The sequence below is a fragment of the Dicentrarchus labrax genome, unplaced genomic scaffold, assembly GCF_905237075.1.
Source record: "Dicentrarchus labrax unplaced genomic scaffold, dlabrax2021, whole genome shotgun sequence".
In the NCBI taxonomy this organism is placed as follows: domain Eukaryota; kingdom Metazoa; phylum Chordata; class Actinopteri; family Moronidae; genus Dicentrarchus; species Dicentrarchus labrax.
The window spans coordinates 23,737,976-23,755,262 of record NW_026136703.1 but is presented as its reverse complement, the minus strand read 5'-3'; the positions used below and the strand labels follow the sequence as shown (position 1 = coordinate 23,755,262).

The 17,287-nt window shown below is 37.9% G+C and overlaps 2 protein-coding genes across 3 annotated transcripts; one reads left to right on the top strand and one right to left on the bottom strand.

Annotated features, from left to right (window-relative positions):
• The first annotated feature begins 1,403 nt into the window (after positions 1–1,403).
• Positions 1,404–7,103, top strand: vps29 (VPS29 retromer complex component). Of its 2 annotated transcripts, XM_051385443.1 has the most exons (5): positions 1,506–1,534; positions 2,520–2,531; positions 3,896–4,087; positions 4,657–4,892; positions 6,560–7,103. In XM_051385443.1, the coding sequence occupies exons 1-5, from the start codon at positions 1,532–1,534 to the stop codon at positions 6,675–6,677; spliced, it is 561 nt and encodes a 186-aa protein (XP_051241403.1). In that variant the 5' UTR covers positions 1,506–1,531; the 3' UTR covers positions 6,678–7,103. The 2 variants fall into 2 exon arrangements, with proteins under 2 accessions (XP_051241412.1, XP_051241403.1); XM_051385452.1 differs by lacking the exon at positions 2,520–2,531 and having other exon boundaries at positions 1,404–1,534.
• A 943-nt stretch (positions 7,104–8,046) lies between these two features.
• Positions 8,047–14,063, bottom strand: LOC127354983 (protein FAM216A). Its single transcript, XM_051385399.1, has 7 exons — positions 13,818–14,063; positions 13,683–13,711; positions 11,163–11,290; positions 10,828–10,954; positions 9,327–9,510; positions 9,044–9,126; positions 8,047–8,852 (listed from the first exon to the last, which is right to left on the bottom strand). Exons 1-7 carry the CDS (start codon positions 13,886–13,888, stop codon positions 8,728–8,730), a joined length of 747 nt encoding a protein of 248 aa, XP_051241359.1. The 5' UTR covers positions 13,889–14,063; the 3' UTR covers positions 8,047–8,727.
• Between the last annotated feature and the right edge of the window lie 3,224 nt (positions 14,064–17,287).

Sequence of the window (17,287 nt, the reverse complement as noted above, 5' to 3'; positions counted from 1 at the left end):
GAGTTTTATAGAGATTGTTTTTATTTTTATTTTATTTTGTTCCAGAATCATCTTTTAAGAAACATTTAGTTTAATTTTAATTATTTTTTTTTTTAAATTACTTTTTTTGAATAAACGTCCGCTCGCTTCCTGCTTGTTTATATGTGCTAAGTTACATCATTATTTCAACGGCTGGAAATACGGGAGTTTTATAGAGATTGTTTTTATTTTTATTTTGTTCCAGAATCATCTTTTAAGAAACATTTATTTTTATTTTCGTTTTAATTTTAATTTTAATTTATTTATTATTTTAAATTACTTTTTTTGAATAAACGTCCGCTCGCTGCCTGCTTGTTTATATGTGCTACATCATTATTTCAACGGCTGGATATACGGGAGTTTTATAGAGATTGTTTTTATTTATTTTATTTATTTTTTTCCAGAATCATCTTTTAAGTAACATTTATTTGTAACTATTTTTATTTTTATTAATTTAATTTAATTTATTTTATTTTTTAATTCAATTTAATTTTTATTTGCCAGTTATGTGACTCCGGTTTTTAAGTTATTCTCAATGTATATACACAGAATAAGCATAAATAAACAGGACAACAAGCTCAACAAGAAATACATAAACTACTATGTACAGTTATACATATATAAATATATTAATAAAACAATAACATTTGTAGACAATAGTGCAGAATGCAAATTGTGCTGAAATAAATATTTACATGCAGGTTTCTTTATGTATCTCTATTTATGCATTTTGCTTTGTCTGTCAAAGCACTTTGTAAACTTTTACGTTTTTACAAGGTGCTAAAGAAATAAAGTAATTTATTGATGATTAATTAATTTTACCATTTCTGTTATAACGTTACAAAAGATATGTGTGTTTGTATATATACACTAACTACAAACTACAGCATACAACTGATGATCATTTCAAGGATTCAAGATTATTTTATTGTTATTTACAGATAAGTTAACTCAAAGCATTGTGTAAGTTAAAACATTCTTGATCAAGCAGCTTTTACTAGTATAAACTCATCTTTATTTGTACTAAGAAAACTAAATATCTAATAAAAAGTACTTAATCAGAAATGTTTCTGTAAAACTAGTAAAAGCTGCTTCATCTGGAATATTTCTAACAAAAAAACTAAAATTGAGATACTGTTACTTAAAATGTTTGATGTAATCAACTTCAACTTTTATTTAGCTAAAGTTAAAATATCATATTGCAGTGCAGAATTGTATAATAACATTTAGATTATATTATTTAATATTATACTACTAACAAAAATTAAATATGATAAATAAGTTTTTTTTTAAAAACCTATATAAATGCTTATATGTATATTTATTAGTCGGTATTCGAGCTAAATTAGTTTTTAAATTTATTTTGAAAGGACAAAAGGAAGTGGTGTGACCAGTATGACGCTTACGCAGCTATTCTCTTTTCTCATTGGCTGACGTCCTGACGCTGTGCTGTGCGTGCGTCCGTGCGTAGGCGCTTCCTCAACTTGCCTAGCAGAAACAGCAGAACTAGAAGATGGTGAGTATGAAATGGCGTAAAAGGCCAAACTCTCGCACATCCACAGCGCGCCTTTCGAGCTCTCCCCTCGCACAGTGTTGTCTTGGTTCATCCGTCGACGTTAGGAGCGCGACGCCGTCGATTTAACAGTCTGAATTTACGGGTTATCTTTTAGTGAAGCTTCACTCCGAGATGGATCGACGATCACATGACAGCTGAACACTTTACCCCCCCCCCAAAAGAAAACTAATAATTCAACCAGCCGCAACCCCCCCATAAAGTCCCTCTGTCCATCAGCACCGTGGTCTGTTCGGTGTTTGTCCATCAACCGTTGCTGCTGTCGGTTCATATCTTTTATTGTTTTAACTTTTGTTTTTCCTGTTTGCCAAGCAGTTAGCTCGCTGTGCTAACATGCTACCAGGAGCCCTGTGTCGCTGTGCACCAGTGGGGATTGTTTAGTTAGTCAGCTATTAAATCCCCCCCCCCAGCTGTGGATTTAAAGGAGTTACATTAGGGCTTCAACTGGACGTCGTTCATTGTGTGTCTTTATCTGTGTGTGGAGTTTTTTGTAGGTTGCACAGGAGCAAGTTTAAATCGATGTAGTTGATTGATTTAGGACTAAATTCCAATCAGCCCTTTTGATTTGCTTCACCACATGATTTTGCATTTGCTCACACACACACAGAAGAAATATCTCTCTATATATATTTGCTTTCATCATTATCACTAACCATCAACCATTAACAGTCGATTCAACCACATTGTTGTTTAACTTTTCTTATTTGTTTTTGAATGATTAATATCTGTCTACTTAATCCATTCACTTTTTAATTTCTAATTTCAGTTTTCCCTTCTTGTCCCAACTCTTTCTTGTCTCTCTCTCTTCTTTTTTTTTTTTTGTCTTTGATTATGCCTTGTGTCGTTCTCTCCATGCACATCCTGCCTTTCTCCCTATCTCACCCACTCTCCTCCTCCCACCCCTCCCTGCCTGTCTCCAATCAACCAGGCTGGTCACCGGGTAAGTGTCCCTCGCTCTGTGTTGGATCCCTGTTTTCTGCTCGCTCTTCTGCCTGGCACACTAACATGGGGTTGGGGATTGTGGAGGTCTGCTGTTTCAACTAGCTGCTGCTGATTCAGCCACTGCAGTGCCGTGATCTGGTTTCCCGGCAGGCTGTAATGCTTTAATTACACTTTCTCTCAGGTGTTGTCCTCAACCAAGAAACTGAGAAAGAAATGAGTCGGCGTAGAAAACCTACAGCTCCTGTATTAGATTTCCAGAACTCATATCTGTGATGACTCAGGCAGGATTTTAAGGTCACGTTCCTGAAGATGTTTCAGGAATGAAAGTGATCCCTCATTGGGGGAATACTTACTGGTGACTCATCTATTTCAAAACAGGAAGACATTGTGAATGGAGGCTTTCCACTTCAGAAATAATTAGCTGTCCTGATTGAACACATTTTAAGTGAGGAAATCTAATCCGGACCAAAGTTTCCTGTTTTTGTTGTTAGTGAACGAAGGTTTGATGCAGTAAATATAAATGTAGTCACTTTAACTAATGAGAAGAACTATTATTTTGACAATAAACGTGTATGGAGTGACACAAATATGGCTATAATTTCACACATTTAACTTGCATCAGACTGTTTTACTCCAGGTGTTTGCACTGCTTCATCATATAAACTGATATATATGGTGAAAGATGGAGCCTTGAAATGTTGGTTTGATTTCTTACCAAAGCGGTAACATGCTGCCACAGTTAACATTTACAGCACCTCTCTGCTGGCTAGTGGAGTTATATAAAGGTTGTTTAATGTATTTCATGTTTATTATGGAACTTGAAGTTTGCGGGTGTTTTGATTTTTATTGACTCATAGTGTTCTGTGAATTACATAATTATCTTGCTCGTATGTCCTCTATCTGTTATTGAGTGTCTGGAATCCAGCTGTGATGATTCAATCCATATTTTACCACCATGGGCTGTTTTTTAGAATAAGTAAAAAAAAAAAAAAAGAAATCACCCAGTTTGAATTCAGACACTTAATATAGCTTTTTACTCACAAACATTGCTTATTTACAAGTTTGAGCTTTATGAATTAAGCCTGTTTATCCACTGTACTGAATTAATCTGGAGTATGGTGTTCAGGTGCAATAACATAAAACCTTTTTGAACCAGATACAAAACAACTTAATACTAACTGAGGAGTAAAGTGGTTCTGGTGGAGTCTATGTGCACCCTGACCTGCGGCATCCAGCAGGGATCTGTCCTCGGCCCACTCCCTTTTCCAGTGTTCAGTTGCTGCATCACACAGCTTAAACTCTCCCAACGCTCACTGGTGGTTGACTAACTCATCTGTGTGTGTGTGTGCGCGATGTTATCAGTTGGTCTTGGTATTAGGTGACCTGCACATCCCCCACCGGTGCAACACCCTGCCAGCCAAGTTCAAGAAGCTGTTGGTCCCGGGGAAGATCCAGCACATTCTCTGCACAGGCAACCTCTGCACCAAGGAGAGCTATGACTACCTGAAGACCCTCGCTGGAGACGTCCACATAGTCCGAGGAGACTTCGATGAGGTCTGCGTGTGTTTGTAGACAACAATGAAATAATCTACAGCCTTTCTAGGAGTCCCTAAACACTTAATTACACCCCAAAATACAGTTAGAAAAAGAGAGACCCAGTTTCTTTAATTAGGGTAAGGGATTAATTAATCGTGTGAAACTAATTGGGCTGTCAGCGTGGGTGAAAAATTGAGACTTCAGCTTCTTATTAAGTACTTACTTTATGTGTTGGGGGCATGACATTGTTCTTCAAAGTCAGCAGAATTGTCTTATTTTATAATATTTCCAATAGGAGGTTTTGAACTAAAGGTAAAGATGGGGGAAAAAAGACATAATTTATGTGGCTTAATATTTAATAGCAAAGAAGGAAATGGATCTCGTGCCGGTACTAAAGACTAATTGCAGTGTAATGAAATTGTAATTGCTCCCTTCTTACAAATTGAGTTTTACCTGCCTAGTTCACAATTTTTAGAAACAGCCTCACTGAAGAGCTGGTTCCTTTAATACAGCGATACCACAGCAATTATAGCAAAACAGCGGTGCATAAACCTTATTGTTGCTCTTTCTCACTCGTCCCCTCTCAGAACCTGAACTACCCGGAGCAGAAGGTGGTTACAGTGGGCCAGTTCAAGATCGGTCTCATCCACGGACACCAGGTGATCCCCTGGGGCGACATGGCCAGTCTGGCGCTTCTGCAGAGGCAGCTGGATGTCGACATCCTCATCTCTGGGCACACACACAAGTTCGAGGCATTCGAGAACGAAAACAAGTTCTACATCAACCCGGGTTCGGCCACAGGAGCCTACAGCGCACTGGAAAGGTAGAGGAGTCATTCACACAGATAAAACCCACAAAGGATAGAAATGTGGAAAATACTGCCCAAAATAAGGCCCAAATCCAAACTCATGCTGTTTAATTTTTAGGATTTTACACTGATTATAAAACATTAGATTTCTTTTCATGTGAGCAACGTTAATTAGAATTGGGACAGTGTGAGCCAAGGTTATTATAGTTCACTAAAACTCAACTAGGCTAGGGGAAAAAAGTGAAAACGAACTGAAACGATATTGTATACTTACAAAACGAAGTACTGAAATGAGGAAACCCACTCCGGAGACTAACTGAAACTAAACCTAAAAGGAACAACATAAAAACAAATTAAAAATCTACAGAACTAACTGTATATAATAACTCTGCTGTGATAACTTCTATTAGAAATGACAGAAATTGGATCCACTGAAGAAGAAAGTATTTGATGGATGACACAGAAAGTCCCAAACAAATCTAATTTGTTGTCACACAAAGTTGTTCAGTGCAGCACTGTGAGCAAACATTAGTTCACTCACCATCACATGTTCACTTCAGATTGTCCTTAAAATGTCTTAAATATGATTTTAAAAGCTCTTAAAAATGGATTGGATTAAGTAAACATAATTTATATAAAGTTGCATTTTTCTGTGTTTTGGTGAAAAATTGTATCAATCACACTAACAAGTACAAAACTAAACCAACATGGAACCAGTGCCGATTGTCCTTCATATCCTTTGTACGTTGTTGCCAGTATGGAAGTGAAATAGGTCTTACATTGCATTCATAATGGTCTTTAAAAAGTCTTAAATTTAACCTGTAGAGACCTGCAGAAACCCTGTATTGGATCAAGTTGTGTGCAAGTTAGTGTGATTACAGGTCTTGTTCAAGGTGATTGATCTTGATCTCGTTCCAGCCTCCAAATAACTGCCTCATTTTAAAAGAGTCTGTTTATTTAAATTACCACAAATTGTATCCACGCAGGTAGTTTCAGCTTTACATGCTGAGGTTGTGAGGTTTCTGTTTCTGAGATATCAGCCTCGACCTCGAGGAATTTAAAGATATATGTGTGACGGTTCGGGACACAAATATGTGAAGATTCAAAGCGGTCAGATGAAAAATGAATCGTGATATCGTGAAGGCACAAAGACTTCAGTTTAATGTTTACAAAGAAAATGAAATATACATTGTTTTGCACAGTTTATATCCAACCTCAGAAATAAAACAGGATTCTATAATTTCATATAGAAAATATATTTTTGGAAGGAATATTTTTAAGTCATAATTTGTTTTCAATCTAATTTTGTTCAACGAAATCATGAGAACATTTTATTGTAAATTATATTAAATTGTGAGTTGAGCTTATCCCTATTTGACCCCAATACCATCAGTTACCTCCAATACAACGCAGTGCTGTTAATGCTACAAATAGCATTTAAATAAAGACATTTTGATAAATTCAACCACAACATTATTTGGAGCCACTTTCTATCAGTTAAACAGATTTTCTGGATAGAGACACTGAGGTGTTTACAGCAGCTGATGAGCTCCTCCAGTGCAGGTTTACAGGTTTACAGGTGTAATAGTGTAACAGTAGAACCAGACTGACCATAAGTACAAGCAGTCAGGAGTGCAGGAAAAGCCCTGACCCTAAAACACATCTGTCCTCTCTCCTTACAGCAACATCATCCCCTCTTTTGTATTAATGGACATCCAGGCGTCTACGGTGGTGACGTACGTTTATCAGCTGATCGGCGACGACGTCAAGGTGGAGAGAATCGAGTACAAGAAATCTTAAAAGGGCGGCATTAAGAGGAGGAGGAGGAAGAGGAGGAAGGGGAGAGGAGTTGGGTTAACGTGGCTCAGTGTATCGTTTCATTCCTTTCCACCAGGGGGCAGCAAGCAGCTCCCCTGCAGTCACCACAATGTTAATGCTGGAACAAACTGTTCAGTAACTTAACTCTAAAAGAACTATGTATTATATTGTTTATATGTCATCAGCATTTGCTTGTATCCAAGCTGTCATTTGGTAACTGTAGAGAATGCAATAATGTCACATGTATTTGTTATCAGAAGAAATATTTGGTGCCATTTTCATTTTGTTTTGTTGTTTCTTTTTCGCCCTCGTCATGTCCTCTACATGTAAACAACAGGCCTTTAGCTTCATGTAGTCGGCCTTCTTTCATGCATTTCTTCCCCACAATAAAGACATAATTTCACTCCATCAGTTGTTTTGTCTTAAATAATTCTGAAAATAATTATTATTATGATATTATGATATGTAAGCATATAATGGATAACCCTGTGATTGAGGTTGTTTTTGTTCTTAGTGATTAAAACGAGTATCAACACTTAAAGATACATGCAATATATCCTAGAAGTCCCCATATAATCCCAGTTCACATCCATAGTAGCACTGCTCTGCTCTTTCCGCCAGATATTGAACCTGGCTGCAGGGATCTGACCCCAGATCAACCCAGACAGGTTGAGGTCGGGGCTCTGTGCAGGCCAGTCAGGTTCTTTCCCACTGAACTGGGAAAACCATGTCTTTATGGAGGTGGTTTTGCACATTGGGGGTGATTGTGATGTTGAAACAGAGAAGGGACTGACTGTTTAACATTAAATGCTGTATTTTCTTTTACTGGAAGTAAGATTCGTTGTCTGAAAAAGAGCCACAGACCAAAAGGAAAACAGGCATGTCCTCTTACTTTTTGTCATATGATGGAATTTGGTGCATAAATACAGTAACTATTGTACTATAAGCCTCAGTTACTGTTGTTTCTGACTATTTGGGGTTTTCAACAAATTAATTAAACACAAATTGCACTTTTTTAGACGCAGATCTGCAATTTTAATTTTGAATTTGACCATTTTTAGGCCATAAATGTTTAGAAGAAAGTGGTTTAGTAGTATTTCCCCACCACAGTTATATACCTATTGTAGATAACATCACTTATAAGTTCATGAAGGGAGATAAAATGTACCATTGAATATATATTTAAGCAGAATATTAGGAGTATTTTCCTGTTTCTGGTTGTTCTTTCGGGGCTCTGGGTTTGTGCTCCATGAGGGAACTGATATGAGTATTATTTTAATTACAGTGTAAATCACAACAACCCTGACTGTAAGGAAATACAGAACATGGGACATTACTTGAAATTAGTACAAGAGGATATTAGTTTATTTAAACAATGGGATACAATCAGTGTTTACTTGTTGATTATATTGATGTATACAGAACAACAACCTGTGAGAGAGCAGATGTTTTATTCATAATAATACCCATATGCACACACACACTCATACATTACATACTGTTTGTATTATTATTATTGTTATATATATTTTATTGTTACTGTTATTATATTTGTGTTTTATAACAATGTTTTACTTTAGCTTTAGGCCTTTTAGGTTTTCTGCCTCTCTTCTGCACTGTGTACTATCTGTTGTCTTTTTAAACTGTACAAAATAAATAAAACTAAACACTAAAACTATCAGCAGTCCAAAGTATTTAAAATAATCTATATGTCCAGATATTTTCAGAGAAATAAAATCTAAAAACTGTATCTGCAGCTGTTTATTTAGGTTAATGTTGTCAATAAAAGTGTATGTGGTTGTGAACACTTTACCGTTTATACAGTGAGATGTGATCTCATTGTTCTTTAATAAGCACTGGTCACGTGATTTCCTGGAAGTTAGATCTTCAAAAGGTTTTCTCTTGCTGCCACTGAGGGGCACCAACGTACCAAGTCCCTGGATGTAGCTGCAGACTGAGCCAAAAGTTATTTTCAGTGATTCAAACTCTCCAGTTTCATTATTCTCAGGTTACACATAGTGTTATAGATACGTCATAAATCTGAGAACGTGTCATCGTTCCATTCTCCCAGAGAGAGTGAACTCAGACATTCACTCAGAGAGTCGTCCAGTCCTTCCTCCTCCTCTTCTTCCTTCTCCAGCAGCCTCATCCTGGCTCCTGGAGACAAAAACAAAAACATTTAACCAACTAAAAACACGACTTATGAATGGTTCTGTTAAATATTCTAGATATAATCATAGATTTGACCAAAGTTTGTCCACAAAATAGAATTAAAATGACCACATCATTGAATCCAATTGTCCTTTTACTGGGAAAAAAAATAGTCCTTGAGCAATTTGCTGGCTTACTTGTTGGACTTTTCCTCCGCAGTATGGGTGATAATGTACGTTTCTTCATATTTCTTTGTGTTGGTGCTGATGTGTTGGGAATCCTGTGACGTTAATGACAAAGTGGAGGATTACAGATGCTTACAAGTTCTGTAAAATGTTTATTTCCGAGTTACATTTTATGGCATTCAAAGGATGACATAAATTTAAACAAGAATAGGGATTTATTGCATCCTACAAATGGATATTGTTTCCTTTGTAATCTTCATTAAAATCATGTTTTTGTATATAAATATCTGTTAACCTTGCTCGCATGTTTGGGATTTTTGGAAGAAAGGATTTCCCAGGATTCCTTCCTTTAGTGTTTATCTTCTCTTTGTGTTTCGCCCTGGCAGCAGGAATGTGTGATCGATGTTTATTACTCTTGTCAGTCTTGTCCGGTGAGGTAACAGAAGTCCCAGTAAGGTCGTCTCTCTCGGGGTTGTAGCCTACAAACAGAAGCCACGGTCAAATTAGTGTTAAAACCTTTGTTTAGAGTCTCTGGGAAGGACATAAAGCAGGTTCCTAGAATTCCTCCTAATGTAGCTGAAAGTAGCTCAAGGTTTATTTAAAGTGCAATATCACACAAACACAATGAGTGAACACGGAAAACAAACACAAATCTACTGACACTGCGAGTTGTACATTGTAAGACACTGAGAACAAGTAAGTTTTGAGGTTTTAAAGGTCCAGTGTGTAACATTTAGGAGGAAAGTGAAAGCATCCCAGACACTAAAGTTTAATTAAAGTGGGACAAATGGCTCTGGGAGGATGTTTTGAGGAATTCTAGGGGTTTTCTCAGATGGACCAGATCCCAACCTACCAAATGTGGAACAGAGAATGTTTGTGTGGGACAATGTGGGGCACCAATGAGGTACTCTAAAAGGTTTATATAATGTCTAACTAACTTCATATTTAAATATTTAAACAAGATATTTTTAGGGGCTTTTTATGCTTTTATTTTGATAGGACTGAGAGCACAACATAAAAGGGCGGCAGGTTGGAATTCAACCCCAGCCGCTGCAGTAAGATCTCAGCCTACATGGGGCGTGCGCTCTAACCAGGAGAGATACCGTCCACCCCTCCCAGACACATAAACATTTCTCTTCTACCCTGTAGCTCATAAAATGTCTCAGCTTTGCCCTTTGGATGATTCAACAGCTCACAATAGACTGTGCAAGTTACAGGTGAGGCCTTCAGCATGTGAAAAAACTTCAACTCAAGGTTACCAGCTCCCACGCTAAGTAAATACAGTAAGCATTAAAGAGAGGGTTTCAGATTTCATATGGTCTCACGCAATCGCCTGTGATAAGACCGACTTCACCCACTTCATCAGTAGTTTCCCAGTCTTTGTTTTAGCTGCATTTGATTTTCTTAATGTTTTTCAGCGTATTCTGCCTAAATCTGCATGTTGTGACTTGAAATTTTCCCAGTAGGTATAATTAACCTGCATTTAACCCTTTATGTGCGCAGTTTGATTGATATCAAACAGAACCGAGTGATTACATACCTCCCTGCTTCCTTCACAGCCATTAAAAATGTGGGGCATGAATAAAAATGCTGTGCACCTGGTCACTCTACTGGGGACAGATAAGGATCCAGAATCATAGAAATATAAGACAAATATGGTAAAACAATATCTGAGAGGTACAGTGGGCAGCCCCTGCTTCATAAGTCAGGCTGTAAGTAAGTGAAATATCATTAATGGATTACAGTGTTGTTCAAAAAAAGCACAGACCTTATCTTTTTGTTTCTGTTGTTCTCACCTGTTTGTATACACCTGTGCAGCACGTTCATGTAGTGTTGAGTGATGAGGTTACGGACGTGTGCAGTGCTGTAGGAAGCTGCAACGGTGTACAGATACTCCTTCTGAGCTGGTGTTAATGCTGCGTGCTGGGGGACAGACAGAGGTCGGGTTTCACACTGATGCAGTTGTTCTATCACTGCACTTTGTTCTATTGTATTGTATTACATTATAAACTTTCACTAGTTTGAAACATATACTGCAGGATGAAACACTGCTGGGTTATAGATGTTATTGTGCACTGCAGCACAATGGACGGTGATTAGAAACTAGAAACACAATGAATAATAGTTCTACCTTCAGAAATGGGGCTGCTGTGATGGTTTTGGGGATTTGTATTGTCGTCAAGTGTTGGAGTTGTGCTTCACATCTCGCAGCTGGTGATCTGTTGATTTTCCAACCGTTATTGAAGTTCACGTTGGCATCTGTTACCAGAGAGAATGACATGCAGACCGTTGTGCCTCGGGGGCCGGCTGACAATGTTTGCTGAGAGGCAACTGAAGGTCTAAATATGCTTCAAATGAAACATGACAAAAGTATATATACCTGTTCTGACTGAGATAGAACCAAGACTCAACACGACAAGGTTTGGAGAGTTTAATAGTCTCTCTTGTTTGTCCGCATGAGGTGACAGAAGTGTTAACGCCTGAGTATTTGTGGGATAAAATAGGGGAAATTGTTGGATTGTTTGGGAAATTCCACCAGGACATTATTACATAATCCGTCGAGCAGTTTGTACTGTCATACTTTATAGTGCATTTCCATAACACAGAATGGGTCGATTGCTAATGACGTCTGATGTCTGATGTCTGAAAAGGTGCCTTAAAAAAGTGCCTTAAACTTGAAACTTGAAAAACAATTAATTCAGAACGCTGCAGCACGAGTACTGACAGGAACTAGAAAAAGAGATCACATCTCTCCTGTACTAGCTACTCTGCATTGGCTCCCTATAAAATGTAGAATTGAATTTAAAATCCTCCTCCTCACCTATAAAGCTCTTCATGGTCAGGCCCCTTCATATCTTAAAGGGCTCATAGTACCCTATTACCCCACTAGAACACTACGTTCTCTGAATGCTGGGCTACTTGTGGTTCCTATAGTCTCTAAAAGTAGAACAGGAGCCAGAGCCTTCAGTTACCAAGCTCCTCTCCTGTGGAACCAGCTTCCAGTTGTGGTTCGGGAGGCAGACACCCTCACCACATTCAAGAGTAGGCTTAAGACATTCCTCTTTGATAAAGCTTATAGTTAGGGCTGGATCAGGTGAGTCCTGAACCATCCCTTAGTTATGCTGCTATAGGCCTAGACTATCGGGGGATTTCCCATGGTGCACTGAGCTACTCCCTTCCTCTCTCTTTCTACACTCATTCATGTTCCATTAATGCATGTTACTAACTCCACTTCTTCCCCGGAGTTCTTGTGCTTTCTCGTCTCGCAGGTTCTCATGGATCCTGGTGGAGCCTCCTGCCATGGTCCTGCTTGACTGCCATTGCCAATACTGTTGTTGCTGTGCACCTGTCTGTCTGTCTGTCTCTCTCTCTCTCTCTCTCTCTCTCTCTCTCTCTCTCTCTCTCTCTCTCTCTCTCTCTCTCTCTCTCTCTCTCTCTCTCTCTCTCTCTCTCTCTCTCTCTCTCTCTCTCTCTCTCTCTCTCACCCCAACTGGTCGAGACAGACGACCACCCACCTAGAGCCGGAGGATCTGTCCTAGGTTTCTGCCTTTTAACAGGCAGTTTTTCCTTTCCCTTGTCGCCAAGGTCTTGCTCATGGTGGTACTGTTGGGTCTCTGTAATTAATGTTAAAGAGTTCGGTCTAGACCTGCTCTATTTGAAAAGTGTCCTGAGATAACTTCTGTTATGAATTGGCGCTATACAAATAAAATTGAATTGAATTATTTCTACTGTCCAGCAGGAGGCGACTCCACTGGCTGCAAAAGAAGTCTGATTGTATGTAAGCTTATGAGAAAATGACCCTGCTTCTCATTTGATTTATGAGCTCAGTAAACAGTTTTCTAATTAGTTTATGGTCTCAGTCGCTAGTTTCAAGTCTTCTTCCATACAGCATGATGTTTATTTAGTAAATTATGGTCCCATTTAGAGTAAAATAGACCATAAACAAGGGTAGCTACCATGTTGTGTTCTCAGGTTCTCATTCAGATCCAATCAGGATAGAGGCTTAACCTTGCCAAATCGTCCAAAAAATGTCCCTTCTGGCTCTAATAAACCAAGATACTCGAGGCTTCAGAATTGTACTCTACAAAGCAATAGGTGACAGTCTATGCTCCGTGGAAAACACTAAGATATAACTCTGAATAAGTCATTATTCAGTTTAAGAGGTGGCATTTGACTTGTAAAGTTGTCAAAGTGTTTAGGATACTTTGGTACACACGAGCCAAAACTGAAGGCTTGTATGTGGACTCAGTTAAAAGTGTCAAACCAAAGAGCTTCTAATTAGAAAACAGCACGAGTGAGCTTTCTTCCTGTAACCTATCAGGAGTGACCCGGGTCAGGTTGAGGTGTAGGATTTCCTCCTCTTTTCCACTGATCTCCATCACACCTGGTTCTCCTGTTTCAAAGCAGACAGGATACTAGACATGTTTTGTTTATTTAACAAGGAGATAGTGCATGCACATCTGAAACCTGACCCCCCGAGGAAAAGACTGCGAAATGGACAGAATACGGAGGATTTAATACTCTGAATAAAAAGCTGACCCAGTAGAGGCATTATTTGGGGTTCCTCTTATTTCTGCAAGGTCTTTTCTTTACTGCTGACTTCTTTAGTTTTTATAAAATCTCTATCTATGTTTCCAGGATTTAAGCTTACCCATCTTTGACTCATTCATCCCAGAACCCCTGCAAGAGAAAGAGCAACATCTCAGAGACATTAACACAAACTCAGAAAACATAACTGGGACAGAAAATATTAGTTTCAGGCACAGAAATGAAATGATTACTTTACCTTGGCAAAGCTTCATCCTGATGCCGCCTGTGGACCGTCTTTTTTTCAGCAAATGTCACTTGTTTTTTCATGTCAGGGCGACGTATGATGACTCCAGGCCAAGTATCCTCTGCACAAGCAAGCAAGCAGCCAGTTTAACTCCTGTTTAAGACATATCCGTCCACACTGAGGTCAGTCCAGATAGTTCAAGTAAAGAGGTTACTAAGGACCTTAGTGGGAGTGTCCTTTCCTATAAAGCTCCAGCTAATTTGCTGAAACAAAAAGAGGGAAAATAACAGACGTTTAGGCTTCATCACTAAAGAATAAGTGTTATTATAATTATAATAATTATAATTTGCATGGTCTCACTTCCAGGTTTCTTGGTCCTCTAATGTTTGCTGAATTAGTGTGTGGCTTCCAGTGTAAATTCTTTTGTCCCTAAACAGGATGAAATCTTAAAGAATGAATAAATGTTTCTGTAATCTGTTTGTTTGATTGGATTAAACATGTTTGTCAATTAGCTTGAATTGATTCAAATGAGGATTTTGGTTCATGCAATTCAATTTTAACTTTAAGCAAGCCTAAATGTGTGTATCTGTGTACAGATAAACTGAAATAGGAGCACGATTAAACATTCATTGTATTTTTTAGATCCTCCAATTGAAGAAAAAACCCTGAGATTAGAAAATTTCCACAGTTTTTATCTGGATTGAAGTTACCAGAGTGTGTAATATAACAACTATGTACACAGAGGCCAATTACATTTACATTATTCGACACTATTAATTCAGATTTATTCCAAATCTGTTTGAAGGATGTAAATCTAAATGTACTGCTTTTTTTATAGCACTTTCCCAGTCTTCCAACCACTCAAAGCACTTTACACTCACCCATTCAAACACAGAGGCTGCCGTGCAAAGAGCCGACTGTTTATCAGAAACAGAAACTAAGACTCAAACAGCCTTCAGGAGTTATTTGGGGTTCAGTTAGTGGACGACTCGCTCTGCCACAAAGCCTCAGCTGTCGGCGTCATTCTGTTGTATCCCCTTTCTTTAGTCCATGATGTAATATCTCAATAACTATTGGATGGATTGCCATGAAATGAAGGTGAAGGCATTCACGTTCCCCAAAAGATCAATTATAATCACTTTGGTGATACTTTAATATTTCATCCAGCACCATCATCAGATCAGAGTTTTGCTCTAGGAGGATGTTTTCACGTTCATCTGCTGCAAGTGGAAAGTTTCTCTGAGCTCATTCAGAATCAGATTTTAAGGGGCGGGGCATACGAGCATGATTTGTGACATCATAAATAGTTTAGAAGTCAAATCCTGATCCAGTATTAAAGTATAGAAGTGTGATATAGAAACTTAAAGCCACCAGTGCAAAAACACTGAGAATGAAGACTTTATAGTGAAGTAGGAGACATATTGTGTCCAACAGGAAAACTTTAAGAATTAACAACATTTACAGATTTGTAGATTCTGGAAGTTTTAATGAGGTAAAAGTAGTAGATGACTTTTTAACGACTGTGGAAATTATACGTTTGTTTTTTTTTTTGCAGAAAACAACACATCAGACACACATTATTGTTCCAATTGTTATTTGTGTGTAATCTTTAATGTAGTCAGTGGATTTGTGTCTGAGCTCGTCACTGGACAAAAAGGAGCTGTATCCAAAATAACAATAAAAATAAAATCTGATCAAGATCCATGTATGTAATCTTCTGGATACGGATGGTATCAGTTGGATCAGTATCTACTTGTGTTGTTGACTGACTGCCAACACTTTATGCATAGGTCTGGTGAATGACTCAACATTATTACTGTAAGCATTAACCTTAAAGAAGCTCTCAGTACAGCACTATGGAGACAGTAACATGGCTTTAAGAGTGCTTTCTCTCTTGTTTGATCTCGTATTGAATACATAGAAACATATTGGTTTTATGACTCTTCATGACTCAGCTCCTGATTGGAGATGTGGTTTTCAAACAAACGCTCCCTTGAAACTGAACTCGTTACATTATAAACAACAGACAACAACAACAGCGCTGTAATAGGCCACACATGAGCTCATTTAAATGCACCAGCCAATGGTTAAGTGGCATTTGGGCTCCATCCACTCGTCCTGAACTCAACCAATGAGATTGTCTCTTCCTGCTTCAAACATACATTTGAATTTTAGTCTGTTGGTTTGTTGGGAATTAAGGGAAATATCCAGGTCTCCTAGTTAACAGTTGGATTATGAACTCCTTGTGCTCTCTGAGACAACGGGGAATATCCCCAATAAATTCCTAGTCTCCAAGAATGCAATTTGTTTCTTTGAAGGGGAAATTTTGCTGATCATTTTCAGCGACAAGCCCAAACAAACTTGCAACTCTGCTCTGACATTAATCCGTTTCATTGACACAGTAAATAAATCCTTAAAGTAAATGATTGACATGTTTGATGTGTTTTAATCCTGAATAACAAAGTAAATTATATAAACACGTCATGGAGAAGTTCTCATTTTGAATATGCCAAAATAGAATCATTGGAAATATAATAATCTAAATAAGTCAAAGTGTGTTATTGAATTAGCTTTGGACGTGTTTTTGCCAACAAGAGTAACGTAACAGTTTCCACTCATGTCTCATTGCAATGGCATCTCTGCATAACAATACACCTGTGGGCACAGGTAAACAGTGACTGCCATTCACTTTCCTGTTGTTTCCTCCTTTCAGGTTAGCGGCAAACAAAGCAAGCTGCTCATGTTTGACCTTGAAAGTATATATATAAAACACACAACACTAACTTTTATTTCTTTATGTATATTTCACTACAAGCTGTAAAACACAGCACAAACATATTATCACCTTTTTAAAGTTGTTAAGATTACAGTTTACACATTTATTTATTCATTTACACATCCAGCAGACATGAGTAACATTAACTTACATACATACAACTGATATGAAAGTGAACCAAAACATTAAAATTGTGGCTGTGCAACCAAAACAATAAACAGAAAGACAATAAAATGCTCCCAAGAGCTGAGGGGGAGTGCAAATGTCATGATTCTTTGTGGATTTGTCATTTTGAGCGACATCTTTCACATTACATTGTATCTTCACTGATGAAGGTAACATTTATCTGTTAAGTAGACCTTAGATAATTTCCCCCTGGGGATCATTCTAAGGCATTATGAGCAGCTCACATCTCAAACAACAGTGAAAAAATAAGGTGAAGAACCAAAAAGGTGACAATAGATAAATAAAATAAGTAAATTCACACACAATATACTAAAGGACAGATAAGACTCAGCCTTGATATTAAAAATATCCTCAAAGTAAGTCGAAAGTATGATATAAAAAGTCATAATTATGAGATAAAAAGTGCGCATGCGCCTCAATGACAGTTGGCAATACATTCACAGATTCGCACTTTCCGCATTAATAACTCACAATCGGGACATTTCTAAAACTCAGCCGACCTCATAATTTCGATTTACTT

Bases quoted from the DNA above. Each gene is read 5' to 3' on its own strand.
- LOC127354983 (XM_051385399.1), bottom strand. From the start codon at position 13,888: ATGAAAAAACAAGTGACATTTGCTGAAAAAAAGACGGTCCACAGGCGG. The intron at 10,955-11,162 runs GTAGAACTATTA...TCTGTCCCCCAG, and splicing joins CAGCAGCCCCATTTCTGAAG to CACGCAGCATTAACACCAGC. The intron at 8,853-9,043 runs GTAAGCCAGCAA...TTTTGTCTCCAG, and splicing joins GCGGAGGAAAAGTCCAACAA to GAGCCAGGATGAGGCTGCTG.
- vps29 (XM_051385443.1), top strand. The intron at 4,088-4,656 runs GTCTGCGTGTGT...GTCCCCTCTCAG, and splicing joins TCCGAGGAGACTTCGATGAG to AACCTGAACTACCCGGAGCA. The intron at 4,893-6,559 runs GTAGAGGAGTCA...CTCTCCTTACAG, and splicing joins GCCTACAGCGCACTGGAAAG to CAACATCATCCCCTCTTTTG.